Raw genomic sequence first — 26,797 nt, 5'->3', positions numbered from 1 at the left:
TTCTGAGCCGGGCCGGGAGCCGCCAGACGGGCGGTACCGCCGAGCCGAGTCTAACCGGAGCCCGCCGCCATGGCCCAGCCCGCGAGGCCCCCCGCCGGCTACCCCAACCACAACGGCGCCGGGCAGCAGCCCTATAGCAACGGTGAGCGCGGCGCTGGGCCGCCCCGGGGGTGGCGGAGGGGGGCCCGGCCGGGGATGGCGGGGGGGGGGGGGGGGGGGACGGGACGGTGGGGCAGGCCGCGGCCTACGGGGAAGGGGGTGTGAGGGGTGGGGGGGACGGGGGGCTGTTCCCGGTGAGGGCCCGACGGGGCGGGCGGGGCCGGCGGCGGCCCAGGGGCCGGTGTGTCCGCCCCAAGGGTGGCACCGCCCGGGGCTCTGACCCTTTGGACGGAGCTGTACATGTGGCACCGCCGTTATCGCCAGCGGGAGGGGCGGGGGGGGGGCGGGGGGACGACGGGGGGGCACGGCCTGCACCGACCGGAGGGGTTTTATCTTGTCATCCACGTCAAAGCAATATCGTCTCGTTCCGTCTGCGGCGACCCGGGGAAGTCCTGGCCACTTTCTTCCCCTCAAAATAGATCTGAATTTTTAGAGTTGGAAGGGACCATAAAGATGATCTAGTCCAACTCCCCTGCTGAAGCAGGATTGCCCAGAGCATCTTTTTTTTCTTCTTTTTTTTTTTTTGGTGTGTGTGTGTGTGTGTTTTAATTTAAAACGCGATATTGAAGGGGAGACCGAACAACTTGCCAGCCAGGCTTTGAGCCTAGGGAGGGGGAAAGAAATGCGAGGTGAGCCTTGCCTCTGTTTTCTTCGTGCCTGTGGAAATCTGTGCCGTTGGAAGGATTTCCCCATGTCCCCCCTTAGGGACAGCATCTTCCGTCCTCGGGTCCTTCATTACACACTTCTGTGTTGCAGCAGTTGTGCTGCATCATAAGCAGGGCAGTTATAACGAGATCTTTGGATTTTTTTATTATTTTTTTTTTTTTCCTGCTTTATGCGTGAGTAATTAAATGCTTTGGCTTGTCTTCCCCCTCCTCCTTCACAGCCCGCTTGTTACTTCCCCTCAAAGTCATCTGCAAAATGACATTTTACAAACAACTGTTTATACGCGAGGTCAAGAAAGTGGGAAGCATCTGAATAGAGTCCGGAGAGAGAAAAAGAGGGAGAGAGAGAGTTTCTTTTCTGGGTGTACGGAGAGAACGTGAGCTAATGGTTCGTAATCGAGGAGGGTGATTTACAGACCGGCATCGCTTTACGTTGTCTGCTTGCCCTGCAGTCGGACGAAGCACGTAATGGAAGTTCTGGGGAGGCAGGCGGAGGAGGAGGAATTTCAGGCTCCCCGGCTGTCAGGTGTTATGAAAAATAAAGAACTGAAATTTAGAGTTACGCAAATGCAAGGTAATAAAATGAAACGGTTGTTATGGTGTGTTAGAGATAAGGTTTGGGTTGCTGGCCTTTTGAATTAATTAGGTTATTCAAGCGTGGAGTGTTCTTAGCATAGTTTAAAATAAATATGTGTTGAGAAGGTGCTGTGATCCTTGAGCTTTACAAGAAAAATAAAGCATTTTAAAACAGAGGGCACTGCGAGTACTGTTGTGGTACTTATAGCGGGCTGTGAGGAAAGAGGGCTGTCAGGGGAATGAGGAATGGTTCTGGAGCTGTTAGCTCTTCCTCTCCACTTGTTGCTTGCTTTGCTGTTTGCAGGTAACTCCCCGAGCTCCCCTGTCCGTGAAGGTAGGACATTGTCACAATTGTCACAGCAGCACCCTGTGCTGACCGGGAAATTGTTTAGCGGGGAGCATCGGGTTGCTTAGCAACAACCTTCCTCTCCTTCCTTTGTGGTTTTTGCCTTTAATACGATCGGTATTCTCTATTCATTTAACTGCAGGTTACTAATTTGCTTTCCAGTTAATAGATCTGAAGTGCAAACAAGAAGGAGAAACAATTCTTTTGGAACTGTTTAGTGCTCCTCATGTGACGTCTTTGCGTGGCACTGTGAGGTGATGAGAAGCTTTAGTAGCTGTTGGGTTTGGAGACCCGTGGGACAAAGGCGGCTGTAAGTGGGTGCTGGTGGTGACCTATCCCACAGCGGTTCGGTCGGGATGCAGCTTTTCAGGGTGTTTATTATCCTTGCGTCTCCCTCCCTAGAGGTTGGAGAGATTGCGTCTGGTGAAAGCGATGCACTAAATAACTGGCTCGGAGAAGGTGATGCTGAAATTCTGTATGGCAGAAAATATAGCTTGACTCCTGCCCTCCCACACTAATATTTTGGCCCTTCATTTTATGAAACCATCAGGTGCCATTCCTGATCCCTTGGAAATGTTAAATGACCTTGTGTCCCTGTAGAGGTGTCTTTCGCTGTGAAGTAGGTGGCCTTTCTTGTGTTTCTGACTTATTTCTGCTCTGAGTGTCGGTGGTTTTGCTGCTGTGTGGGTTGGTCAAGCTCTTCAGCCTACACTGAATTCCTTGTTGGGGTGCATCTGCGGGGCATCAAGAAGAGTGTGACCAGCAGGTGGAGGGAGGTCATCCCCCCCCCTCTGCTCTGCCCTGCGGAGGCCCCATCTGGAGCACTGGGACCAGTTTTGGGCTCCCCAGTTCAAGGACAGGGAACTGCTGGAGAGGGGACAGCAGAGGGCTACAAAGATGATGAGGGGCCTGGAGCATCTCTCTTGTGAGGAAAGGCTGAGGGACTTGGGTCTTTTTAGACCCAAGACTGAGGGGGGATCTGAACAACACCTGTAAATAATTAAAGGGTGGGTGTCAGGAGGATGGGGCCAGTCTTTTTTCAGTGGTGCCCAGTGACAGGACAAGAGGTAACGGGCACAAACTGGAACATCAGAAGTTCCGTCTAAACATGAGAAGGAACTTCTTTCCTGTGAGGATGGCAGAGCCCTGGAAGAGGCTGCCCAGGGAGGTGATGGAGTCTCCTTCTCTGGAGACATTCAGACCCCACCTGGACACGTTCCTGTGCAACCTGCTCTGGGTGGACCTGCTTTGGCCGGGGGTTGGACTAGATGATCTCCAGAGGTCCCTTCCAACCCCATAGCATTCTGTGATTCTGTTGGTTCCTGGCCTCACAGGACCGCGCAGGAAACCAGCAGCAGCATTTGGGGAAAGCTGGAGAGCCTTTATGCTCTCTGACCGGCCTCCGTAAAGAGGTCAGGTCGAGGTGGGTACCTGGCGATGGCCAAACAGCATGTCCCTGAGAAGTCTCTGTGGAGCCTTTGGGAAGGGTTTGTGCCTCTCAGTGCTGTTGCTTTAGTTCTGTTGGGAGCTTTAGGCCGGCTGGTCTTGAAAACTTTAACTGCATTTGGGCTACTGACACTTTTCATTGTGCTTCTGATTTTAAAAATAAAAATTGAAATTTGGAACATCGTGCTGTGGCGAATTCGACTTTTTTTTTTTTTTTTTTCAAAGCAAAGTGCCTTAGAAAATATCAAGCTGCTCAGTTTTGGGTTTCACCTCGCTTCCGTTGTTTTATCCTCCAACTTATCCCTCAAGCAGGGAAAACAGTTCTTAAGAGAGCAATCCAAGTACCTACAGAGTCACGCTCAAAGGTGAATAATCAAGTTATGAAATTAATTTGTATTTGCTCTGTGTTTTTTGTACGGCTGATAGCAGTGTTGTGTCAGTGTACGTGCAGTCAGGAGGCCTGGCATCACGTAAGAATTCTTCATCATTCTTACGCTTAGCAAGTTTCATTTACGATGGCTTTTGTAAATCGGTTGTTGAAAACCCCAGCTGAAACACTGCAGGGTGATTTTTTCGAAGGTGAGTCATAATTTTTGTCAGCATTTTTGTGTTTGAAGCTTTTCGTTTAGACACCATCGATTTTGGAGAATTATTATTTACTAAGATTCATGAGCAGCGTTGTAAGTTGGGGGGGGATATAACGATTCCCTGACTGAATGATGAGTAGCGTATTGAGATTAATGGGTGGAGAATAACACGGTGTGTACTTTTTATGCACAAATACCAGAGGTGGTGAGGACGAGGTCACTGGCACTGCCTCGGCTGTGGAGTTAGCGGGGATCTGTATGATATCCAGTGAAATAACAGCTGTCTGGGAACTGCAGCCTGAGGCTTTCTAGGGAACGAGGAGCCAAATGACCGGTGCAGTATTTGTCCTAACTAAATATTTCAGTATATTCTGTCTTTAGCTTAATTTATTATCTGAAGTGCCCGAGTTCAAAGTTATTTTAACTTGGAAATGCGAACTTCCTCACCTTTTGAAATTTAACTAGAATGCTTGAATAGGAAACCCGCTGTCGTTGTTTTAAAAGTTAAATGAAATTCTGTGATTTCACGCTGGTGGCAGCTGTTTCCAGTCCTTGTACGGTAAATATACATCCGCTCTCCAAGCTCGTCTCTGGAATGGTTTTGAAAATTTCAAGTGTTGAATCCCACAGGTGTTTCTGGTCTGGAAAATTTAGTATTTTTGTTTGTCTGGGTTCAAAAAAATTGTCTATACCTTAAGTAATTCTGGAAACCTGGAAAATAGTACAGGGTTGCAATCAAAGATTTTTAACTCTAAGCTGTGAAATGCTTTCACATGTTTAACTGTGTATGGAAAGCGTTTTAGTAATTTTTAAGGAGCCATGGCTGGCTGTGGCATGCGTTATCTAGTGTATTCTGCTCGGAAGGATTTTGCTTGAAAATTCATAGTCTCCCTTCAGAATGTCCACTTTGTGGCATGAGTATGAACAACCTGCAGCAGCCGCTTTCTTGCTGAAGCTCTTATCGCCCTGGCAATCTCAGGGTGTTCTGTCTCTCTGTGTTCCCGCGTAAAGCACAGACCTGATGATGCTCTTGCCAGCCCTGTTTGGAGAGTTATTAACCTTTTTTTTTTTTTTTCATATTTTTTCCTTCAAATGAGTAAAACGTAGTTCAGCTATACCAACCAACAAATGCATAAGAAGCACCATTAAACTGTCGAGTTTTATTTCCCTGATTGGTGAATTATTTTAGGATAAAATTACCCTTCCTTCCATCTTTGTGACCAGTCGGCCGCTCACACGAGCGGTATGTGGATGAGTAGCTCTCTGACTAAAACCACCTGCAGAAACTTTCATAGGTTAACTCTTGTCACTTGAGAAATAGCACGGTGACCTCCGCTGAAACCTGCTGGTCGTGTCTTTGCCTTACGGTGTCAATCATCAAATGAAACTGAGTTATTACGTAGTGGGCGCTTCCTCTTTCAGTCTGCTCGCTTGTACTTCTGCCAGCTGTGTGGGAGAGCGCTCCTCTTTGGTCGGCTCGCTTTGGGGTGTTTCTGAAGATAGAAATAGTATCGTGTGTGATTTTATTTATTTTTTTTTCAGTCCAGGAGGAAGGATTGCGCTCAGGCACTGGAATGCTCCGTGGCTGTGAGGCTACTGTGAAACAAATCAAAGATCTCAGGGTTGATAGCAAAATACTACCAAATACACGTCCCCTGCAGCAGCGCTTCTGTCATTTACACCTGATTGTTGGCAGAAAAATAAAGACTTGGAGAGTCTTGGAGACTAATTGGAGACTAATAAAATCCTAAGGAAAGACATTCCCAGGAACCTCTCTCTTATTTTCAGAAGTGATATGCAACGCTGACTTTCTAAAAGGTTCATTGTTGTGTTTTTTTTTCTTCCAGGTCCCGTTCAAAATCAGCTGATGCATTCATCGGATAGCCAGGGATACAGCCCTTCAGTTCCAGGATCGTATTCGCATCAGACGCCGGCGAAGGTTCCTCCACATCAGGCTTCTGGACAGTATAACTACAGCGGCTCTCAGAATGTTTCTCAATTAAACAATTACCAAGGACCCGGGCAGACTCTCAATAGACCACCAGTGGCACCTTTCTCCGGGTCACCAGTACAGCAAACAGCTCCTGGTCCACAAGTGTTGCCGCCTACATTGCCAAACTCAGCTGCTATATCATCTGCTGGTGGCTTTCCTCCTGGAGCAAGCCCACCAGTGCTCTCAAACTGGCAGTACGGCCAGACCCCCGTGAGCCAGCCCGGTGGGTCTCAAACAAGCCATTTGGCTCAGGGGATGGGGACAGGGACAGGGTCAGCTCAGCCACCCTCGTCGTTATCAGGAAATACAAATCCTCCAGGAAGTTATCAATATGCTGCTTCTCCGGGAGGTCCTCCACTGCAGAACAGCTACATGAAGCCAGGTAACCGGAACTTGTGGATATTTTGCCAATGCTTATTTCTCAACCTCCTTTTTTAAAAAAAAAAAAAAAAAAAAAAGAATACGGAATTGACTCTTCAGCGGCATTTTGCTTGTGGAATGGGGTTGTCAAAGCAGATACTTTGAGAAAATGCACATCACGAATCCTGGGATGGTTCCTGTGGGTTAGAAATGAAAGTTCTATGGGCAGGTCAGGCAACCTCTGAACGGTGTCTCGTCCTTTTGGGGAGCTGTGTATGGGATAATGCTGTTTCTGGGACCATCACCATTCCTTGGGGTGGCCGTTGGAGCCAGTGCTTCAGTCCAGTGGGGACTTCACGGTTGAAAACTGTAGTCCTGTTCTGTGAGTGGGTTTTTTTTTTTCACAGTTAAAAACTCGTTAGCGTTTCTGGTAATCACTAAATACAGGTACTTCTCGGAATGGCCTCAGTCAGGTTGATGCAAAAAACTTGTGCACAGCCTGGAAAGAAAACTGAAATATTCTGTGCCATTGAAATAGAAAGCAGTTGAACGGAAAGTTTCCTTCCTCCGAACTTGTAATTTTCACCACCTAATAATAATTATCAGTCTTCAAAAAGTATTCTGAAAGCGTGAGACTTCTGTTCCTGCTGCTTGTGTGCTGGTATTTACAGCGAGCAAAAGCTTTTCTAAGGTTAAATAGCTCTATTGTGCAACTTGTGCTTATTGCAGAAACAAAGTTAATACTCCAGTTTCTCCTTGCCAAACTGCTGCTTGTTGTTATAGAGGTTTATCTAAATGAGCATGCAAATAGAAATATTTTAAATGTTAAAGCAAATATTTTTTTCTTGTGAAATGCTTTTAGCCTCATTAGAGATTTTTCTTTATGCTAGTTTTTTGTTATATGCCTGACGACTTTTGTTATGATGTTCAAACTCTCTTAAACTCATAGAATTTATGAAACACTTTCTGGCAGTTTATTGGAATAAGCAATTAGTGCTTTGGAGTTAGTGAAGAAAATGCTGCAAAATTTTGGAAAGTGGCATGTGAAATGAGAGAGAGTGTCTGGAATAAGAGAATTTTTATATCCAGTCAATGGGGAATCCTCCTGAGCAACTTCCCTGGTAGTTTTTTTTTTTTTGTAGAACAGCGATCACTTTTAAAATGAATTTAGCTCATTTGATGGTCGCGCTCATTCTGAGAGGAAGGGTCTGCCAGTCCCCTGCCTGCACGGCCAGCCTTGGCCAGTCTCTCCGCCACAGCATCTCTTCCAAGTTCTGATAGTGGTGCCTGCAGAGAGCGATTATTAATTAGCTTTGCGGTATCAGACACTAAGTGAACACACAGATAACTTCACTGGATGTGATTTTTGTTTTTTTTTCTTCCTTTTTGCTTTCTCTCCTCCCTCAAATGTGACCACGCTGTGCAGGCTCATGAAGTTGCCTCTTTTATGTAGTGGGGAATTGGTCATTATACTTTTATGTGTGGCTTCCAGGCTTCTCTACCGTTGAGACCTGGGCAATTTTATCTTATGAGAGGCTAACTTTTATATTAAAATACAACGGTGTCTTCCTAGAGTTAACGGGCGGTTATACTGACCTCTGGAATAATAGGGAACAAAGGCGTGGAAGAGCCCTAGGATCTGGCATTATTTGAAGGGAAGAAAAGCAACTGCGTTTCTAAATGTCTTGGCTTGAGAAAGTCCTAGAATTTTAAAATAGAAGCAATTAAAAACTTTCTTGTGACTTTTAACAGGGAGGGTTTAACATTTCAGGGCAAAACACCTCGCACTCGCAGAGCCAGTTTATTCAAACTGGACATCGCTGATGCTTTTCCAAGTGAAATCTTTTTGCCAAGTCATTTGAGTAGCTGTAGAATCTGTACATTGCTGGTTTGCATCGGATTATTGAAGTGAAAGATGAGCATCCAGAAGGAATCTGTGTAGACTCCTACTAGTTCATTATTCTGTCTGATATGGGGCCGTACTATATAAAGTCCAGAGTTAGTAATTGAGGTTGGGATGCTCTCTGTATCTCTTGAAATTCTTACCAACGATAGGAACAAAAAGCTGAAAGAGATCATGGATAACAGCTACAGGAACCCAGTATGAGAAGAGCACATGAGAAACAGCCTGAAGTTGTGACACCTTCTACACACGTTAGGATTTATGTATCTCATGGTGTTTATCGTTTGAATAAGAGGAATATTTAGAGTTCGATCTGTGTGGTTTTATAACAACACTTCTGTGACTTTTTCAACTGGGTTAAATTCCTCCTAAAAATTAATCTCTTTACAGGATCTGCACCTCCACCAGTGACTCAGCCTTTAACTCCACTCCACCCCCCTTCGAGGCCACCTTTAGGACCCCCACCAGTTGGTGGTCCGCCTTTAATTAGGCCATCGACACTGGTAGCAGGACCACCTAATACACAGTCTCTGCTAAATTCAGCTGCAAATCGAGAAGGTAAGAAATAATTTGCTCTTTTTGTTGAATTTGAACATTACAACTCGCTCTAATGTGCAACCTTTAAAGTCAAGTACACTGTTCTATTAGACACTCAAATAGTAAAATCAATACTAATACAGCATAATTTTATCTGAAAGGAGAAGGTGAGGACCTGGAAGGAAGTAAAATATTTCTTGTTGCCAGTTGTTACTGAAATAAAAATAATTAACACTGTGCTGTTTACCATGTTCATGTCTCCCATAGTTGCCATCTCTTTTTATTTTAAGTTTCTAACATGATATTGAAATTGTGATTTCTCTGCGTTCTTGACTGTGGTGGAGGAGATAATCTGTCTGTACCTTCCTTTATTGTTTTATTCTGCAGGGAAAGCTAAAATGTGAACCCTGCAATTCCTTGCCTGTTTACGTAGCTGTACCTTATTCTTACCTTCCGTGTAAAATCTTGGATTTGCTCATTTTCTGGAGGTTCTTAGTAGAGGCTGTTAAGCGTCAGCTGTTGAAGGCAGATACCTGACTTTCTCGGTCTCCTGTGGGCCCTGCACAAATGTGCCGTTGTTTTAAGAACTCATCGGGGCTCTGTATCGAACCACCTGCAGTTGTATCGCCTTTGGTGCCCGTGCTGGATGGGGCCACGCGGTAGCTGCCAGTTTTAATTTTCCATACGTAGTTTGTTCTGTCAAAACTGCCGGTTCCTCGCGTGTTCAGATTGACAGTTTCTTGTATGTGGTAGCTGTGCGAGTACAAGAATAGCATATTCAGATTTAGCTTAGTTTTGAGCATACGAAATGCGTTAGAAACTGCTTTCGTTTGGAAAGGCTTTTCTTCATAACGAAGGGAAACATTTCCAGGGCCTTGGAGAGAGAGAAATGTTTAGTCTGTGGAGCAGGTTGACTGGCGCGTACTAGCAAGACTCGGCGTATGATGCGAGTTCCTTTCATTGGGTCATCTTTGAAGGTATTCATGGTAATAAAAAGTAAATTGAGCACCTGCTTCTCCTTAGCAATAGATAATTGGTTTTGTATGTTTAGACCTAGCTTACAAAACGCTGTCCTTTGGGAGCGCGCTCTTAATTTCAAGGTTTTTCTTATCTCAGCTGGAATTTGTATCTTGACTGGTATGTGACCGTATCAGAACTGTGGGTGTTTGGGGAACAGCACTGGACTAAGCGTGTAAGTGAAGGGAATTTGATGTTTCTGTGAATTATCAGTGGAAAAAGGTCTTGAAGGAACTCAGTACTTGAAGGAACTTCAAGGTTCTTTGAAAACTGCAGATACTGCTCTGCTGAGGAAGACGCGTCCCCTGACATTTTACTGCATATGAGCTTGGAAGTTATGGCAAATCTAAAGTAATCTTAAAAGATTATTCAGCCCGAAGTTGAAAAAAGATCGTAGGGTTTTATGAATGTTCTTTGTCTATGTGTGAGAAAGAGGCCACGATGTAGATTTAATTCAGTTTCATCCTGGGACAGAAACAAAGTAGATCCAAACTATGCTAATCTTAACATTCATCCAGCAAGTAAGATTTCTTTGCAGTTGCCTCATTACAGCTTCTTAGGAACTTGTGAAAATTTTTCCCGGGACTGTGTTTCTCAACAGGCGATCCCGCATCTGCTGCCAGCGATGGGTCTGCGGTGCAAAACAGCTACGATGCAATAGAAGGTGGTGGCCTCATGGGTAAGGCTTTGGGATTAAAAATATTTACTATTACCTAACTTTTTTTAAGAGTCGGGGAGAGATAGATGTTTAGGCATTTATGTACAAGCGTATATACTTGGTTCCATGTCTGTCTTGAAACTAAATACGAAATTTGAAGTCTTGCCAAGTACGGTAAAGGAGTTAAGAGCACTTGGCAAAAATTGAGAGCGGTTGTCACTTGTTTACACTTAGAAACTAAACACCACCAAAAAGCCCTCCTGCTGTGTTAATGCACTGAGCAAACTACGGTTCCTCAGCAATTCATTTTAACTATTTGCCTGTCTGCCTCTAGCAACTCCGCATCCTTCTCCTGCACCCCCGAATCTTAAGATGAACAGAAGCGTTGGATATTCTTACCCTGCCTTACCTCCAGGCTACCAAAACACTTCTCCACCCGGAGGACCAGGAATACAAGCGTCTACTTTGCAATATCCAGATGGATCAAAGCATTTCCACCAGGTAAAGATTGTCTGGTTTTTATGTCGTTTATTGCCTGTAGTGGCGTGTGGGTAAAGAGAAGTGAGGATTGGGGGTGTGTTGTGCGTCTTGGGGTGCTGCCCCTGTGGTTCGCTGTTGGTGATAGAGGTAGCCTGGAATTAATGCTTTTGCTGACGCCTCGGTACCAGTTTGGAAAAGCTGTGGGCCAGCTCTTTTGCAGTGTTCTAGCCTTGAATCTGTTCCAAATATTTCTCTTAAAACTTTCAGCTGCTTTTGGCATGTTTTTCTTCCCTTGGGTTGCTGTTGTGAGCTGAAGTAGCTGAACTTTCAAAGTGAACTGACCGCACTTTTGCCAGCTAAGCCTCTGTATTTTAAGAGCTTTGTAGCAAATATATGCTCATTTTTTACCTCTTACTATCTTACCTGCCTAAGTCCAGTTTATGTAACAAGTAGTATTTCTAAATATATCATTGTAATACAATGGCAGTTAATACACAAGCAAACAAATAAACATTGGCAGGGAAATATGTTTGCTTTTTAAATGAACTGTGGGTTTCATCCAAATAATTGGTGTTAATTTCTGAAATTTTATTTGACTCTAGCCTGCCCTGGGCACTAATCACTTAACTGCACCGATGGCTGGCCTGAGTCTGCAGCAAGAAGGATTAAAACCTGTGAATCTTCTTCAAGAAAGAAATATTCTTCCTACGACCCTCTTGAAGCCTCCTGTTCCAAACTTGCATGAAGAGATCCAGAAGCTCAACTGCAATCCTGAGTAAGATCATAAATCTGCTATAATTCATCAAAATAAACAGAAGTATACATTCCTACTTGTAAGCATAACTCTTCACAAAATACTTCCTTAATTTTGTATGTAGAAAACATTGAAAACAGGCTTTCCTGTGTTACGATAATGGCGGTAAGTGGTTTAAACTTTGAAGTGAGGAAAATTATCTGTGTAGAAAGTATGAGGAAAAATATGTTGCTTGCAAAGCAGCTATAGACAGGTACAATACCAACACCTTACAATATACAAAACAAAAATGTACAATAGGGAGTCTACAGGAGAGCCGGAGAGGGACTCTTTGTCAGGAAATGTAGTGACAGGACAAGGGGTAATGGTTTTAAATTGGAAGAGGGGAAATTTAGATTAGATATTAGGAGGAAATTCTTTCCTGTGAGGGTGGTGAGGCACTGGAACAGGTTGCCCAGGGAAGTTGTGGATGCCCCATCCCTGGAGGGGTTCAAGGCCAGGCTGGAGGGGGCTTTGAGCAACCTGCTCTAGTGGAGGTGTCCCTGCCCAGGGCAGGGGGGTTGGAACTGGATGATCTTTAAGGTCCCTTCCAACTCTGACCATTCTATGATTCTATGCATATAGCTGGCAACGAGTATGATCGAAAGAAGACTTAAAATAGGAGTTAACTCACTTGAGTGAAGTCCGCCAAAAAGACTGTGACTGGAGAAACGTGAGTGATCTCTGTATTGAAATAACCGTTTAAAACAACGGCGTAAATGGAATGCGCCAAATGAGAGGCGGCTGGTTGGTTATTCAGGTCATCTCCCTGAGGAGACCAACAAAATGGGGTATTACCCACTACTCCTGCTTTGCAAGTCTTTTTTTTGATAGATAAAGGAAGTAACAGCATCTTTGTGAAGTTGCTCATACGAACAAGCTGGGCTGGATTTACAGAAATACTGTGCACATCTGCACTATGTCATCTCCATCGAGTTCTGAAAGTCCCTGAAATGACTTATAGGGTTGTTTATAGTTACTTTTGTGTAGTTTTAAGACAACTTCTTAAACTTTGCTGGTTCAGATTTGTATATAAGGCCACCTCAAAATGGTATTCCAAAATAACACTGGGTATATATAGATTTGGTGCAACTTTGAACGTTGTTAGGCTTAACTTTGACTTGAGTGACTAAAATGACACTCAGTTCTGTGTAAAGATCACGTGTATAAAGTAAGAATTCAAAGTATGTACCATGGGTCAAGCTCAGACTAAACCAGAATAATTTGACAGAGTTGGAGAAGATCCTTTATTTGGAAAAGGAAATTCACCATCACCAGCTCTAGAAAAATATAAAGGATGTTCTGTGCTACTGAAATCATCATTTTATTATCTGAAAGCCTCTGAAAATAACCCTTTGTCCTCCATGTAGGTTGTTCCGCTGTACCCTGACTAACATTCCTCAAACTCAGGCCTTATTGAATAAAGCCAAACTTCCTTTGGGGCTCCTGCTTCATCCTTTCAAAGACTTATCGGTATGACAAATGTTCAAAACTTTAAATGCTGAAATATCAACTATGCCTTTACTAGAGTCCAGAGCTGGACAATGAATTATAAAAGAAGGGCAAGTACGTTGGCTAATCTTGGCCCAGAAAAATTCCCCTGGTATCTTACTCTGTTCCACACAGATCATTGTAATTTTTCTGAAATTTTTCTCCCTGCCGTTTTTAAACTTTCAAGCCTCACTTCTTAATAAAATAAAACCCTCCCAAACCTCAAAAAACCAGAAGCTTAGGGGCAGCACAGCACTTGGAGTGTGACAGAGGGAAACACACTTAAATTCCATAATTGCTTAGCTAGCTTTATCTTGTCACATATCAGTTGTAGTTATTGATTTCCTATACCAAACCTAGTACTAATTCTTAACTTAATTAAGAATTAACAAAGTTAAAGGGGTTTGGATGTCCTCAGCTAGCCAGGAGACTTTGTGAATTTAGCAGTGCCTCTTTTAAGCAGTTATTTTTCACAATTTAACTAATTTTTTCAAAGATGCGTTGTTTTTTTTTTATTATTTTTGATCTGTATTGGATGTAGGACTTGGTCTTAAACCATCAATGTAAAATTCAAGCCTTTGGAGGCTTGAAAATGGAACCTTGGCAGTCAAATAGGTTAGAGCTCAGTTTCAATCAGTTATTTGATTAAGGAATTGTAGGGGTGCTGGGAGGGTGCAGAAATACTTCTTCCTTCACCAAATGTGCTTTGACTGGGAAGATAATGCCGTTATTGTAGCTGAATAGCTGGAGTGTGGTGATGTTTTAAAACGGGAAGCTTTTCTTTTCCAGCAATTGCCTGTGGTCACTTCAAGTACCATTGTGAGATGCCGTTCCTGCCGGACATACATTAACCCTTTTGTCAGCTTCCTAGACCAAAGGAGATGGAAATGCAATTTGTGCTATAGAGTGAACGATGGTAGGTTTGAAATGTGCTTATTGCCGTAAGCTGTTAAGGTTTACCTTTCCCAGCTTCGCCTTGGAGACTGTAATACTGGCCGTATCAGTACTAGGGATGGTCACCGGTCATACTGGGGGTGGGAGACACGAGAAATAGTTCCCACGGGCAAAGCCAGTGGGGTTGGTAACGAAGCACAGTGAGCCTGGCTCTGGTGACAAAGCAGCTGCCCTACCTAGCGTAGTTCTCCAAGAAGCGCTGCCCAACAGGCACGAAAGAGCCTATGTATTTGTTTTAAAACGCACCTCGGCTAATACTAGTGTGAAGGACTAACATATAAACTTATCTGTGTAGTTCCTGAAGAATTCATGTATAATCCTGTGACAAGAGTTTATGGAGAACCTCATAAAAGACCTGAAGTCCAGAATGCTACTATTGAGTTTATGGCTCCATCTGAATACATGGTAAGGCTTTACTTACCCTCAGTTATTCTTTCCCTTTGTTTCATTTCCAGAGGGAAGTCAGAAAAAGCTTTGTTGTAAAGGATACTTTCCAGTTTAGCAAAACAGTTGCTGCCTCAAGGAGTATGTCTGAGAAGAACGTCAGATAGTTTTCTATTTTTAAACATTTATGATGTCAAAGTTCTTCTGTATTTAGAACATGTCGGTGTTTGTAGGTCTTCTGGAAGAAAACTGCAATTTTAGAATTGCCCAGTAAGAGACAAATGCATTTAGAAGTTTTAGCTATCATCTGGTTTAGGAGTTTAAAGTTTCAGTGGAATGAATAAACGCAACCTAATAAATGTCATTTTGAAAATTAAAGGTAATTTTTTCTTTGCTCAGCTACGTCCACCTCAGCCACCCGTGTACCTCTTCGTGTTTGATGTCTCTCATAACGCAATAGAGACAGGATACTTGAACACAGTCTGCCAGACCCTGTTAGACAATCTTGACTTGTAAGTACCTTTTCCTTAGAATCTCCTATTTTCATTACTCTTATTAAATTTATGATAGACGTCAACATACCAGTACTTCCTGTCAAGAAGAGAAATTTCCTGGCGTTGGCTACCGATGGCCAATGTTGTATTTATATATAGCGTAAAGCTGTAGTCTTCTGTTCCATCACAGCTGCGCCAGTATAAAAGGTAATTTTGAGGCTTGTTTCTCAGTTCGGCTCTTTCCTATCTGCTTCACCAATCCCCAAGAGGAATAAACATCATGTTTATGATGGCTTTTGAACTGTATTTTTTTAAAAGCTGAAAATTAGATAAGTATTTGCTGAAAGGAATGCATACGTCTAATAAAACTTTTCATAAAATACATGCTGTTTGAACTTATATAAATACAGCTTGTTTCTTCCTTTTCTTTCAGTTATTATTACCCTCTTAAAAAATTTCTTGAGTGTCTGCTGTGTGACTCTACTATAAGCTCCTTTTTTGTTAATTTTTTTTTCTCCAAAATTTCTTAGTCAAGCTGTTGCAGTTTTGCTGTTAAGCTAACGACATGGTAACAACCTTGGACAGGTGCAGTGGATGCTTTAAAAAAAAAAAAAAGTAAAAAAGCCCACAGAAATGAAATTTCATCTTGCTGAACACCATATGTCTCCTTTTTAGGCTTCCTGGGAACACTAGAACAAAAATAGGCTTCATAACATTTGACAGCACAATCCATTTCTACAGTCTTCAGGAAGGTCTCTCTCAGCCTCAGATGCTTATAGTTTCAGATATTGAAGGTATGCAGAAATCAGTTTGGTGATTAGTGTCTACTAATGACTGCTGAGTTTGACAGCCTTTTTAAAAAATATATATATATGGTGTGAGTTTCTAGATCATTAATCTCTCTAGTAATGGCTTTAGAAGCAGCACATGTCTGTATTTGTGAAGCCCCTGTGTCTGAGCAACGCTGCGGCTGTTCATGACTTAAAACATGAAAACAACCTTCTTAACTTCTCGTTTAATTTGTACAATTGTCTATATTTCTCTTACGATCCCAAATATTCATGCTTGGTAAATATATATAAATGTTCCGTGGTGACTGATGCTTAGTGCTTGTTCTGCCTTTAGTTACAAGCCACCTCTCACTCTTGTGTTACGTAGGGCAAGGCAGAATGAACACTAGAAAATCTTCGCTATGCATTTTTACTTAATAGTCTTGATTATCCTTCAACCTTGATTGCTGCTCTGAGATGGCATTCTAGCCACGGGTATGCTAATCAGAAAAAAAAGAAATCCACATAATTATGTTTAAATGGGTTTACACACTGATGCTGTATTATTTTTTTCCATCAGTGTAATGGTTGGCAAATAAAATTGGGGGAAGTTTGATGTGTTTTTAAAAAATAACCTAAATGCTTTTTTTTTTTCCTTCCAGATGTATTTATACCAATGCCAGAAAACTTACTAGTAAATTTAAATGAAAATAAAGAGGTAAGAACTATCTTAAATAACTAGTGACACTCATACACTTTGAGATATGCTTGATGATTTCTGCTCTTTAACACCTACAGTTTAAATGCCAAGTTTGAGGTGGAAAAAAGAGGTCTTTAAATTTAGCAATGTGACTGTAAACATTCACCAACCTGAAATGAGACAACACTTGACTTTTATTAGGGCTTTTTCTTTACTGCCTTAGTATTAAAAATGTTAATACTTGTTTGTGTACATTCAGCAATCAGCTCTATAAAGAAGAAAGCTCTTAATATTTTTGTTTTCTCCATTGCAGCTAATTCAGGACCTGTTGAGGACCTTGCCACAGATGTTTACCAAATCCCTGGAAACCCAGAGCGCTCTGGGGCCTGCGTTACAGGCTGCCTTTAAACTGATGTCCCCCACCGGAGGGAGAATCTCTGTCTTCCAGACACAGCTTCCATCTGTGGGAATGGGAGCACTGAAGTCACGGGAAGAGCCAAACCAAAGAGCAACCGCAAAGGTTAGAAAAGGAAAAAAAGGTTGAGAGACCTGAGTGCCCTGTTCTGTGTATGTAGGTTGTTCTGGAATTGCCTGTTCTGGGTTAGTTTCGAGGCTCTCTTGTTGAGCTAAAGTAGTAGAAAGAACAAAAAAAAAAAAAAAACCCACAAAAACTACCCCAAACAACCAACAAAAACAGATTAATGATCTCATTATTTTTTTTAACATATCACTGTAATCAGTGATGGAGAATCAATAATTAGTGTCCCCAAAAAGGCCACACCTGGAGTATTGTGTCCAGTTTTGGGCACCTCAATCCAAGAGAGATATCGAGGTGCTGGAGCGGGTGCAGAGGAGGGCAACGAAGCTGGTGAAGGGCCTGGAGAATAAATTGTACGAAGAATGATTGAGGGAGCTGGGACTGTTTAGTTTGAGGAAGAGGAGACTGAGGGGTGACCTCATCACTCTCTATAACTACTTGAAAGGACATTGTAGAGAGGTTGGTGCTGGTCTCTTCTCACAGGCAAATAGCGATAGAACAAGAGGGAATGGATTCAAGCTGCAACAGGGTAGGTTTAGACTGGACATTAGGAAGAAATTTTTCACAGTAAGAGTGATCAGACACTGGAACAGGCTGCCCAGGGAGGTGGTTGAGTCACCATCCTTGGATGAGTTTAAGAGTCGCTTAGATTGGTGGTGGGGGTATGGTGTAGGGAAGAACTTTGTAGAGTAGGGTAGATGGTTGGACTCGATGATCCCAAGGGTCTCTTCCAACCTAGATGATTCTATGATTCTATAAATGTGTTAGTCTGTTTGAGTTTCCTTTGCATTTTGTAATACTCCATTGTATTAACAGGACATACATCTGACACCATCGACTGATTTTTACAAGAAGTTGGCCTTGGACTGCTCAGGGCAACAAGTTGCAGTGGATTTATTTCTTCTTAGCGGTCAATATTCTGACTTGGCTTCTCTAGGTAAGTCATTTAGCTGGTTTGGGGCATGTAACTCTAGTACATTTGGCGAATAGATAAAATCTACATTAACATTTCATTTAGTTTAGGAAATTGATTTGAATGAATCTAGTGTGTCAAGATGCAAATTCATCCTTGATGAGCAGTGACAGTGGATAGAATATCATCTTTCGGACCTTCCTGATTTAACCCAGTTAGTGGTTAAATAGTATCCCTTAGTGAGTGTAAATACCTTTAGAGTAAGCTTTGTTAGCATTTTAATTACTTTTTCTTCATTTAACCAAACTTTCAAGTGACAAAGTACCTGTAATTTCAGGCCAATGAACATCTGAAACTACAGATATAATTGAACACAGAGTTGTGTCACACCTATGTCTCTGTATGCGGGTCTATAACCGCGTAACAATTATTTGCATGTGTAACGAGTTTAATAATTAATGGGAATATTGCATTCAGCTGCTATATTTAAAGACCACACAGTCTGCACCCTGCCAATGTATGCTGGTTTTGTTTCAGGTTGTATATCGAGGTATTCTGCGGGTAGTGTCTATTACTACCAGTCTTACCATCATAAACACAACCCTGTCCAGGTGGAGAAATTGCAAAAGGAACTGAAACGATATTTAACTAGAAAGATTGGCTTTGAGGCTGTCATGAGGATAAGATGCACCAAAGGTTTGAACACGGTTTTGGGGATTTTTGGGCAGGGTTGGGGGGAAGCGAGTGTTTGCTGTTATGGGAATGTTTTGTTTGGTATTTTGGCTGTTCTGTAACTGCTTAAATGGTTAAAAGAATAGAAAAGTAAGATTCAGTACCAGGCATGAGACTATTTATTAAAGACTGTATTTGCAGTATCTTTACTGGCATCTAAGTTCCGTTTTACAATGGTTAAAACTAGAAGTTTTGTTGGATTGCTATTTCAAGAAGGGGCTGGTTTTATAGTCTAGAGACTTCCTACTATTCTGCATTGATTTGATTTCCAAATTCCTGCTTTCTGCTAGGCTTTGTGGATTTTATGGATTAGTTGTCTGTTTGGGATATATATCTTTCCTTAAGGTACTTTATTTCATTGAGGAGGCTCTTAACGTTCTGATACAGAGCCATCTGACAGTGATGGCAGGTGTGTAAATTCTATCTGCACTTCAGGACTATAAAACCAAAACTGATTCAATACAACGCTTATCTTGTAGGTCTTTCCATTCACACTTTCCACGGGAACTTCTTTGTAAGATCTACAGACTTGTTGTCGTTACCCAACGTAAACCCGGATGCGGGATACGCTGTGCAAATGTCAGTAGAAGAGAGTCTCACCGATATGCAAGTCGTTTCTTTTCAGTCCGCTCTCCTCTACACATCCAGCAAAGGTGAGAAATTTAGGTGGTTAACAGGGTACGACTGCGTTACCAGGACAGTATTCACATGAGTCTTTTTGTGTCCGCTTATCAGCTGCAATTCAGTTGCAGTAACTTACACAAACTATTTGATCTAATATCAAGATCCCAGCTCTGATGGGTTACTGTATGTTATTGATATTGCTGCTTCTTCCAGACCAAGAATTTTCTTGGGCAACTTAAGTTCTGGTCTGAAAATAGGTAGACTTAACTCAGAAACTGAGAACTAACTGTTTTTAAAAGCTACTGGAAATGGCCTGATTCACCCACATGTATGATAAATTAGATTAAATCTTAGTGTTTTGGGGGTTTTTTTTGCTATTGAGTGAACAGTGACATTTCTTGTATTGTTTCGTAAAACAAAAGAAATGGCCAGCAGGTTGAGGGAGGTCATCCTCCCCCTCTGCTCTGCCCTGGTGAGGCCCCATCTGGAGCACTGGGACCAGTTCTGGGCTCCCCAGTTCAAGGACAGGGAACTGCTGGAGAGGGTACAGCAGAGGGCTACAAAGATGATGAGGGGCCTGGAGCATCTCTCTCATGAGGAAAGGCTGAGGGACTTGGGTCTGTTTAGTCTGGAGAAGACTGAGGGGGGATCTGATCAACGCTTATAAATACTTAAAGGGTGGGTGTCAGGAGGATGGGGCCAGTCTTTTTTCAGTGGTGCCCAGTGACAGGACAAGAGGTAACGGGCACAAACTTGAACATAAGAAGTTCCATCTAAACATGAGGAGGAATTTCTTTCCTGTGAGGGTGGCAGAGCCCTGGAAGAGGCTGCCCAGGGAGGTGGTGGAGTCTCCTTCTCTGGAGACATTCAAACCCCACGTGGACACATTCCTGTGCAACCTGCTCTGGGTGGACCTGCTTTGGCAGGGGGTTGGACTAGATGATCTCCAGAGGTCCCTTCCAACCCTGTATCATTCTGTGAGACGAAAGATTTCTTTTCTTACAGGTGAAAGACGGATTCGTGTCCACACAATGTGCTTACCTGTTGTAACAACACTGAGTGATGTCTACCTCGGGGCAGATGTACAAGCCATCACTGGGCTGTTGGCCAACATGGGTAAGCGTGATAGGAGCTTGTTTGGATACGTATGAATGATATTCCTAAAGCTCTGAGCAGTAATCCTCTGGGAAGTAACATTAGAAGAAAAGATTCTCTCTTCCTAAGAGTGCTTTCTAAGTTGCAAACCTAAGAGTTGGAGTTTCTTAATGCTTGGCTTAGTTAAAATATCAGTATAGTTGTATGTAGTCACCTGGGCTTAGTCTTAGTCTGGTGCATCGTCACGGGCCCCTGGCTCTTCTTCTGAATCACTTGTCTCGACTTCCTGTATGGTGTAGTAAAAGCTTATTAAGATGCATGGAGGAAATGAGAAAAGTTAACATACGCGACTATATTCTTACCAAGGGAGGAAAAGCCTCTTATTTGAGCTTTGTACTCTATTTTTAGCTGTGGACCGATCAGTTTCTGCTACCTTGAGTGATGCTCGGGATGCCTTGGTCAACGCAGTGATAGATTCTTTATCCGCTTACCGTTCATCAGTCCTAAGCATTCAACAGCCTGGTCTTATGGCCCCCTACTCCCTACGGCTCTTTCCACTTTATGTACTGGCGCTCTTAAAACAGGTAAGAGTTAAAAAGAAGCCGCGCAAGAGGATGATTTGTCTGTTTGCCACGTCAGCCTGAAGGAAAAGGACATTTCTTTGATGTGCAAAATAGCATCTATCTTTCAGTATTTTTGTAGGTCTCCAAATTGAGAAGTTGAGAAGTCCTGCAATTTGCCATTACAGCACTGAGATATTTTGCAGATTTGAGAACTTATTCTTGCACAGATAAAGTTCTCTCAAGATAACAACTCCATTTCTCTGCACCCCAGAATTTGATGACATGAGAGGTCAATGTAGAACAAAGCCTATTTAATTGTTTCTTGGGCCTGGGTAGATAATACATAATTTTACAGGTGGTGAATGTGTGTTTTTTTCATCTTGGAGTCTGGTATGTTACGAAAAAAGAAGGGATTTGGAGAATTCGGTGGGGCAAATGTATCGGGGTAATAACGTACGGGCCACCTTCTCTTGCCTGCTGAGGAGAGCAGTAGGGGATACAGATGATGTTTATGGGGTATCACTGAGGACAACGATCTGGTTGAGAAGTGGGAGTTCAGAAGCGTGTACAAAACCAGAAGCATAAGTGGTATAAGCAAGGGAATAAGAAAATTAATTAAAGACCCTGACTAGTGTAGCGAATGTGGCAGGGCACTGGTGGAGTGCTTTTTCAAGAATCTTAATTTTTTGTGCATTTCTGGAACTGTAGATCCACACAGCAGTTCGGTGTGGATTAAGAGAGATGAGTGGCTGCCAAAGAGGTAGTTGGCTGCCTGTTCTTGCAAAAGGTTTAAAGCATTTCACAATATGCTCCATGTCAGTATTTTTTGAGTGGATTTCCCTGAACTCGTACCAGAAATCATTTTAAGTGTTGAACAAGCTGCCTTTCTGTTCTAGAGGGAATTTTCTGATTCATACCTCTTGATAAGGAATTAAACAGCATGTTGCTACCGGCATGTTTATATTGATTTCTGAGCTTTTTCATGTAGAAGGCTCTGTAAGTGTTTGACCCAGTCAAGTGGGAGGAGGGAGCCCTTGTTTCAGTTATAGCTGGGGTTTCTTTGTCCCAACAACCCAGGACTATATCTTTATTGTAAATCCAGAGTTGCCTAAGATTCTGTACACTGAAGCCAACTGTAAATTGCTGCAGTATTTATTCTTCTAAAATCCATCCAGTGGCGTTTTTGAGGTATATATTAGGAAAGCTATATTTCAGGATGCTTTCATCTCAGCCGTAGTGCTCACCAGAAAGGATTGATGGTGCAAGGTCACGGTAAGTTCTGAACCCAGAAATGGGAATAAGGAGAATTGTATGATTTGTATGAGAAGTAAAATAGCAGTGGTGAAGTACCACGTTTTGAGAAAATACTTACGGCTCAACTCTAAGATTTCCAAGTAAGTTAGAAATGAGCAATAGATGGTATGTTAAATTCAGTTTATCTCATTTTGCTTTCACGGTCAAATTAAATGCCTGATTGTTTGCAGAAAGCATTTCAAACTGGGACGACCGCACGTTTGGATGAACGCATTTTTACCATGTGTCAAGTGAAAAACCAGCCCCTCGTTTACCTCATGCTGATGACACATCCCAGTCTGTACCGAGTTGATAATCTCACAGATGAGGTGAGTATTTGCGTTGCTACATGGTCTGTTTGTCCGGTCCCAAAGATTGGTACGATGTGAAAACAAATCTGTGTTAAAAATCTCACAGGTTTTTCACATAGAAGCTGCGTAACTAAAATTTACTGATTTATATTTTCCCTATAGTTGCATTTATGCATTCGTTATTTGGGATTGGATTGATGAATTCTGGAGAGGAGCTGTGCTCTGCCTACGGAGGGATGGGGAAGATTTTTACTTATTTCACTTCTTGCTGTGTATCTTGCACTATAAATCACGTGTACATAAAGACAGTATAACATATGCTTTAACTTTTTGTCCCTCTGTAGCTTCCTTTAGTTTAAAATGTCAATGTAGTTCTGTGAACAGGGAGAGAATGTTTATGTAAGAGGCTGAATAATTTTAGAAACCACATCTTTTGTACAGAACAAATCTGATATTCCAATTCTAGAACTAATGAACTAAGATTAAGTTGAGGAAGTACACCCTCTCTAAATAAAACACTGAGATTTACTAATAAATTACGCACTCGAAATGTGACTTGAACTAAACTGAGCAAAACGGTCCAGCTTCAGTATTCGGTGTAATATGTCCTATTTGTATTCTGTTGAATTTGACCTTCTGTTCTTGTGCCTGTTTCAATGCATCAAGATGTGAACCACTGGTTTTCTTCTTGCTTTTTCCTTTAGGGGGCTCTTAACATCAATGACAGAACTATACCTCAGCCGCCCGTTCTCCAGCTGTCAGTGGAGAAGTTGAGCAGGGATGGTGCTTACCTTATGGATGCTGGCTCCGTAAGTTTGGTGGTGGTGGTGAATTAAATTAAAAAAAAAATATCCAAATTTACTTGACGCTTTCTTTCTGAGAACTCAAAACGTGTAGGGGAGTGCTGAGGTGTGGTTTTGCATTGGATTCATGTTGTTATTGCTGGGTATCTTTCAGGTAATGTTTCTGTGGATTGGGAAGAACTGCGGGCAGAACTTCATCAGCCAAGTCCTTGGAGTTCCAAATTATGGCTCCGTACCGCAGAATATGGTACGTATGTGCTTGCTTTGCTGTACGCCAGGTGTACAGTGCCGCCAGAATATTATTTTCACGAAAACTAAAATACCACTATTCAAATAATAGCCCTCTAGTTATTATTGACTATAAATCCAGATTCAGGAAAAGAAATAATTTAGTTTCTCCAGGCTAAAACTTTATAGATCTTCTAGGGAACTACTGGAAAGAGTCCAGCGAAGGGCAACAAAGATGATTAAGGGATTGGAGCATCTCCCTTATGAAGAAAGGCTGAGAGAGCTGGGACTCTTTAGCCTGGAGAAGAGAAGGCTGAGGGGAGACCTTATCAATGCCTATAAGTATCTCAAGGGTGGGTTGAAGGAGGAGGGAGCCAGACTCTTTTCAGTGGTTCCCAGTGACAGGACGAGGGGCAACGGGCACAAGTTGGAACATGGGAGGTTCCACTCGAATATGAGAAAGAATTTCTTCACGGTGAGGGTGCCAGAGCCCTGGAACAGGCTGCCCAGGGAGGGTGTGGAGTCCCCTTCTTTGGAGATTTTCAAGACCCGCCTGGATGCAGTCCTGAGTAGCATTCTCTAAGCAATCCTGCTTCAGCAGGGGAGTTGGACTAGATGATCTATACGGTCCCTTCCAACTCTTAAAAAATTCAGTGAAATTCAGTGAAATTCCCGTGAAAGCAGAATAAGGAGAGGCTGGCAATGATTAAGGAGACTAGACTAAAACTGTACATCAGGAAACATACCTGTCTGGGTTTCCTTTATACCTGATGAGGATTGAGTTGGGCTATTTTAAGTGTTCCTTTTACTGTTTTATTCTGAAAAAAACCCCAATATGTATGTATTAATGATACCCTTTGCCTCTTAGACGCATCTCCCAGAACTTGAAACTGCGGAATCCATCAGAACAATATCTTTCATTTCTTGGCTGAGAGAGCAGAGACCTTTCTTTCCTATACTATATATAGTAAAGTAAGTGTTTTTTAACAGCCTTTGTGCTTCTTTAGGGACCTCTTAAGAATATGTATTTGGATAATTTGGATATCGTATACTGAGCTTTCTTAATGGAAGTTTTAACAACGGTGCATGCTGTGCCTAAGATTTGGCAATGGTTATGACTCGTTAGGAGTTGTCTCTAATTAGAACTTCCACAGGCTGAAAAAGACTAAACATCATAGAACAATCTTTAGTTGATGTCAGATAAGTGAAGTAAATGCTGGTAAGTGCACTTGTTAGGATTAATCACGAGGGCTATTTGAGAACCTCTTTTCATGGGTTTTAAGCTCTTGCGATATCTCACCGCTTGACCTGTAACTTTCGAATGTTTCACTCAAACACTTATTTTCATTTTTAAGGGATGACAGTCCATTGAAATCAAGTTTTCTGCAAAACATGATTGAAGACAGAACAGAATCAGCCTTATCATACTATGAATTCCTCCTCCATATACAGCAGCAAGTGAATAAATGAAACACTAGCCTTTGGCTCACCTCTTTAAGGAAAGATTTTGCAGTAAAGAACGATTGTGCTTGTAATATCTTCATTAAATCTGTGGCCTGAGGCAGTTGATGAGAAGTTCTCACTGTGATTTCAACGAACTAAAGCAAATAAAGGACCACATCTGAGAATCAAATGTGCAACTACGTAATATTGTACCTTAAAAAAAAAAAAAAAAAAAAATCAAACTGGTGGAACTGGTTGAGCACCTTTGATTTGCTGCAAATCATGTTTTTACTGTAAGTAGTTGCAGCATGAAGTACATTTACAAAGGCAATACTGAAAAGGTGAAATACATTTTGTAAAATAAAGAGTTCTTTGTTGTTCAAAATGTATATTTCTGTAACTCTGCATTTTTTTTTATTTTTTTTTTTTGCTGCTAGATATAAAAACCTCACAAATACTGATCATGATTTGCAGGGAAATTCTTTCTGAGTGCATCCAGTGATTACAGACAGAGCATCTCAATGTTCAACTTAATGCTTAAAGTAGCAATGAAACAACTGTTCATTGTGAAACGAACAAACACTTAACGAAGCGTAGAATCCAGTGCTTGGATTGGATTGTGGCTAATAGGACTAAAGGTAAGCTTAACCTGGACACAGAGGGCTGGATTTGTTAAAGCTTTTAATAAGGCAGTATTCTAATTAAAAACTAGTGGGGAGGAGTGGGCCCCCTATATAAGACATATTTAAAAAAGTCAGTGGCTGAGTCAGCAGCAAAAGCAGCCTGAGGTAGATGGCGAGCTTTGTTTTTCTTCTTAATTTCAGTTTGTGAATGGTGAGGGAGGGGAAGGGCGAGGAAGGTTATCTCATGGTTTTTTTTGGTTTACGCTTAGTAGGCTTTTAGCTCTTGTTTACATGAACTGAAAGTTAGGCCCCAAAACTCTAGCGTGATTCTGAAGCAAGTTTGTACGACAGCCCCTCAAACCTAATGTTTTGAGACAACATTGAACATTCTGATGTTAGAATTGGAAAAGAACTTCTTTTTCTAAAGACGAAAATATTACAGTGCGTTTGAAGATTTGTTTAGGGTTTGAGTCATGCTTGAAGTTTTCAAGAAATTGGTTTTTTTACTGCAGCTGTGTAATGAGCCTAGGTCCAAAGCCAGCGCGCAGCAAATAAAAGCTTTAAATGTACTCTCAGATCCCTGCCAGAGCTGCGGATGGAAGCTGGCATTGGACTTGAAGTGAAAATTGATATACAAAAATATTTATATAAAAGCGTATTGAGAATTGTTGCATTTTGGAGATGAAGCTATCGTTGAGCTACCAATGTAAAGAGTATTTAAGTTACTGTATCCTTATGCCCCTGGAAGTGTTTCATATGGAAAAATCTTGATTTGCCTTGGGTTTTTTTTTTTTTTTGGTTAACAGTGGTAAACTTAAAGGTCTTGCAAAACTTACTTCCTGGGGCGAGTAACTTGAACAGGTGAAACACTTAAAAGTGATCAAACGTACTGTGAGGAGGCTGGTGAACTCACATTCTGCGATACGAATGTCAAAGGACACGGTGGGGTAACCGCTTCCTGCCGTTTGAGGCTGTAGCTGCAGGTGCTTGTCAGGAGTTGCCTTACTTCAGGGAAGGAGCTTCTTTCGGGAAATTGTTCTTGTCGCTTGAGCGCAAGAAGCCGATGTTCAGAACAAAGTCAAAAATAGCATGAAAAGATTATTGTAGAACCAATTTAAGCTTCCCTGTCTGCTGCCTCTAAAGCAAACAGGAGTATATTTACTTGAACAGCTTTTCAGAGACTTGCACAGTTTCTAGCCATAATGAAGAGGGGTGTTTGTTTTTTTAAGTTTTGACAGTATGGTTATTTTTTTTTTCTGGAAAAGAGTCTCTTCATTTAAATCATAAATGGAAGCTATGCACCTGCATAGGTTATGAC

The 26,797-nt window shown here is 42.1% G+C and overlaps 1 protein-coding gene across 1 annotated transcript; it reads left to right on the top strand.

Moving 5' to 3' along the window:
• The first annotated feature begins 69 nt into the window (after nucleotides 1-69).
• On the top strand, nucleotides 70-25,244 carry SEC24A (SEC24 homolog A, COPII coat complex component). Its single transcript, XM_074155355.1, has 23 exons — nucleotides 70-142; nucleotides 5,627-6,154; nucleotides 8,426-8,593; nucleotides 10,191-10,268; nucleotides 10,582-10,748; nucleotides 11,330-11,502; nucleotides 12,891-12,993; nucleotides 13,801-13,927; nucleotides 14,261-14,370; nucleotides 14,749-14,861; nucleotides 15,519-15,637; nucleotides 16,276-16,331; nucleotides 16,627-16,833; nucleotides 17,668-17,788; nucleotides 18,302-18,460; nucleotides 18,976-19,149; nucleotides 20,126-20,236; nucleotides 20,624-20,799; nucleotides 22,263-22,400; nucleotides 23,087-23,191; nucleotides 23,340-23,432; nucleotides 24,282-24,385; nucleotides 24,769-25,244. The coding sequence occupies exons 1-23, from the start codon at nucleotides 70-72 to the stop codon at nucleotides 24,881-24,883; spliced, it is 3,318 nt and encodes a 1,105-aa protein (XP_074011456.1). The 3' UTR covers nucleotides 24,884-25,244.
• Nucleotides 25,245-26,797: the final 1,553 nt, after the last annotated feature.

This window comes from Numenius arquata, chromosome 11, assembly GCF_964106895.1.
Source record: "Numenius arquata chromosome 11, bNumArq3.hap1.1, whole genome shotgun sequence".
NCBI lineage: Eukaryota > Metazoa > Chordata > Aves > Charadriiformes > Scolopacidae > Numenius > Numenius arquata.
The sequence above is the reverse complement of the archived record's forward strand: the minus strand, read 5'-3'. Positions and strand labels throughout refer to the sequence as shown.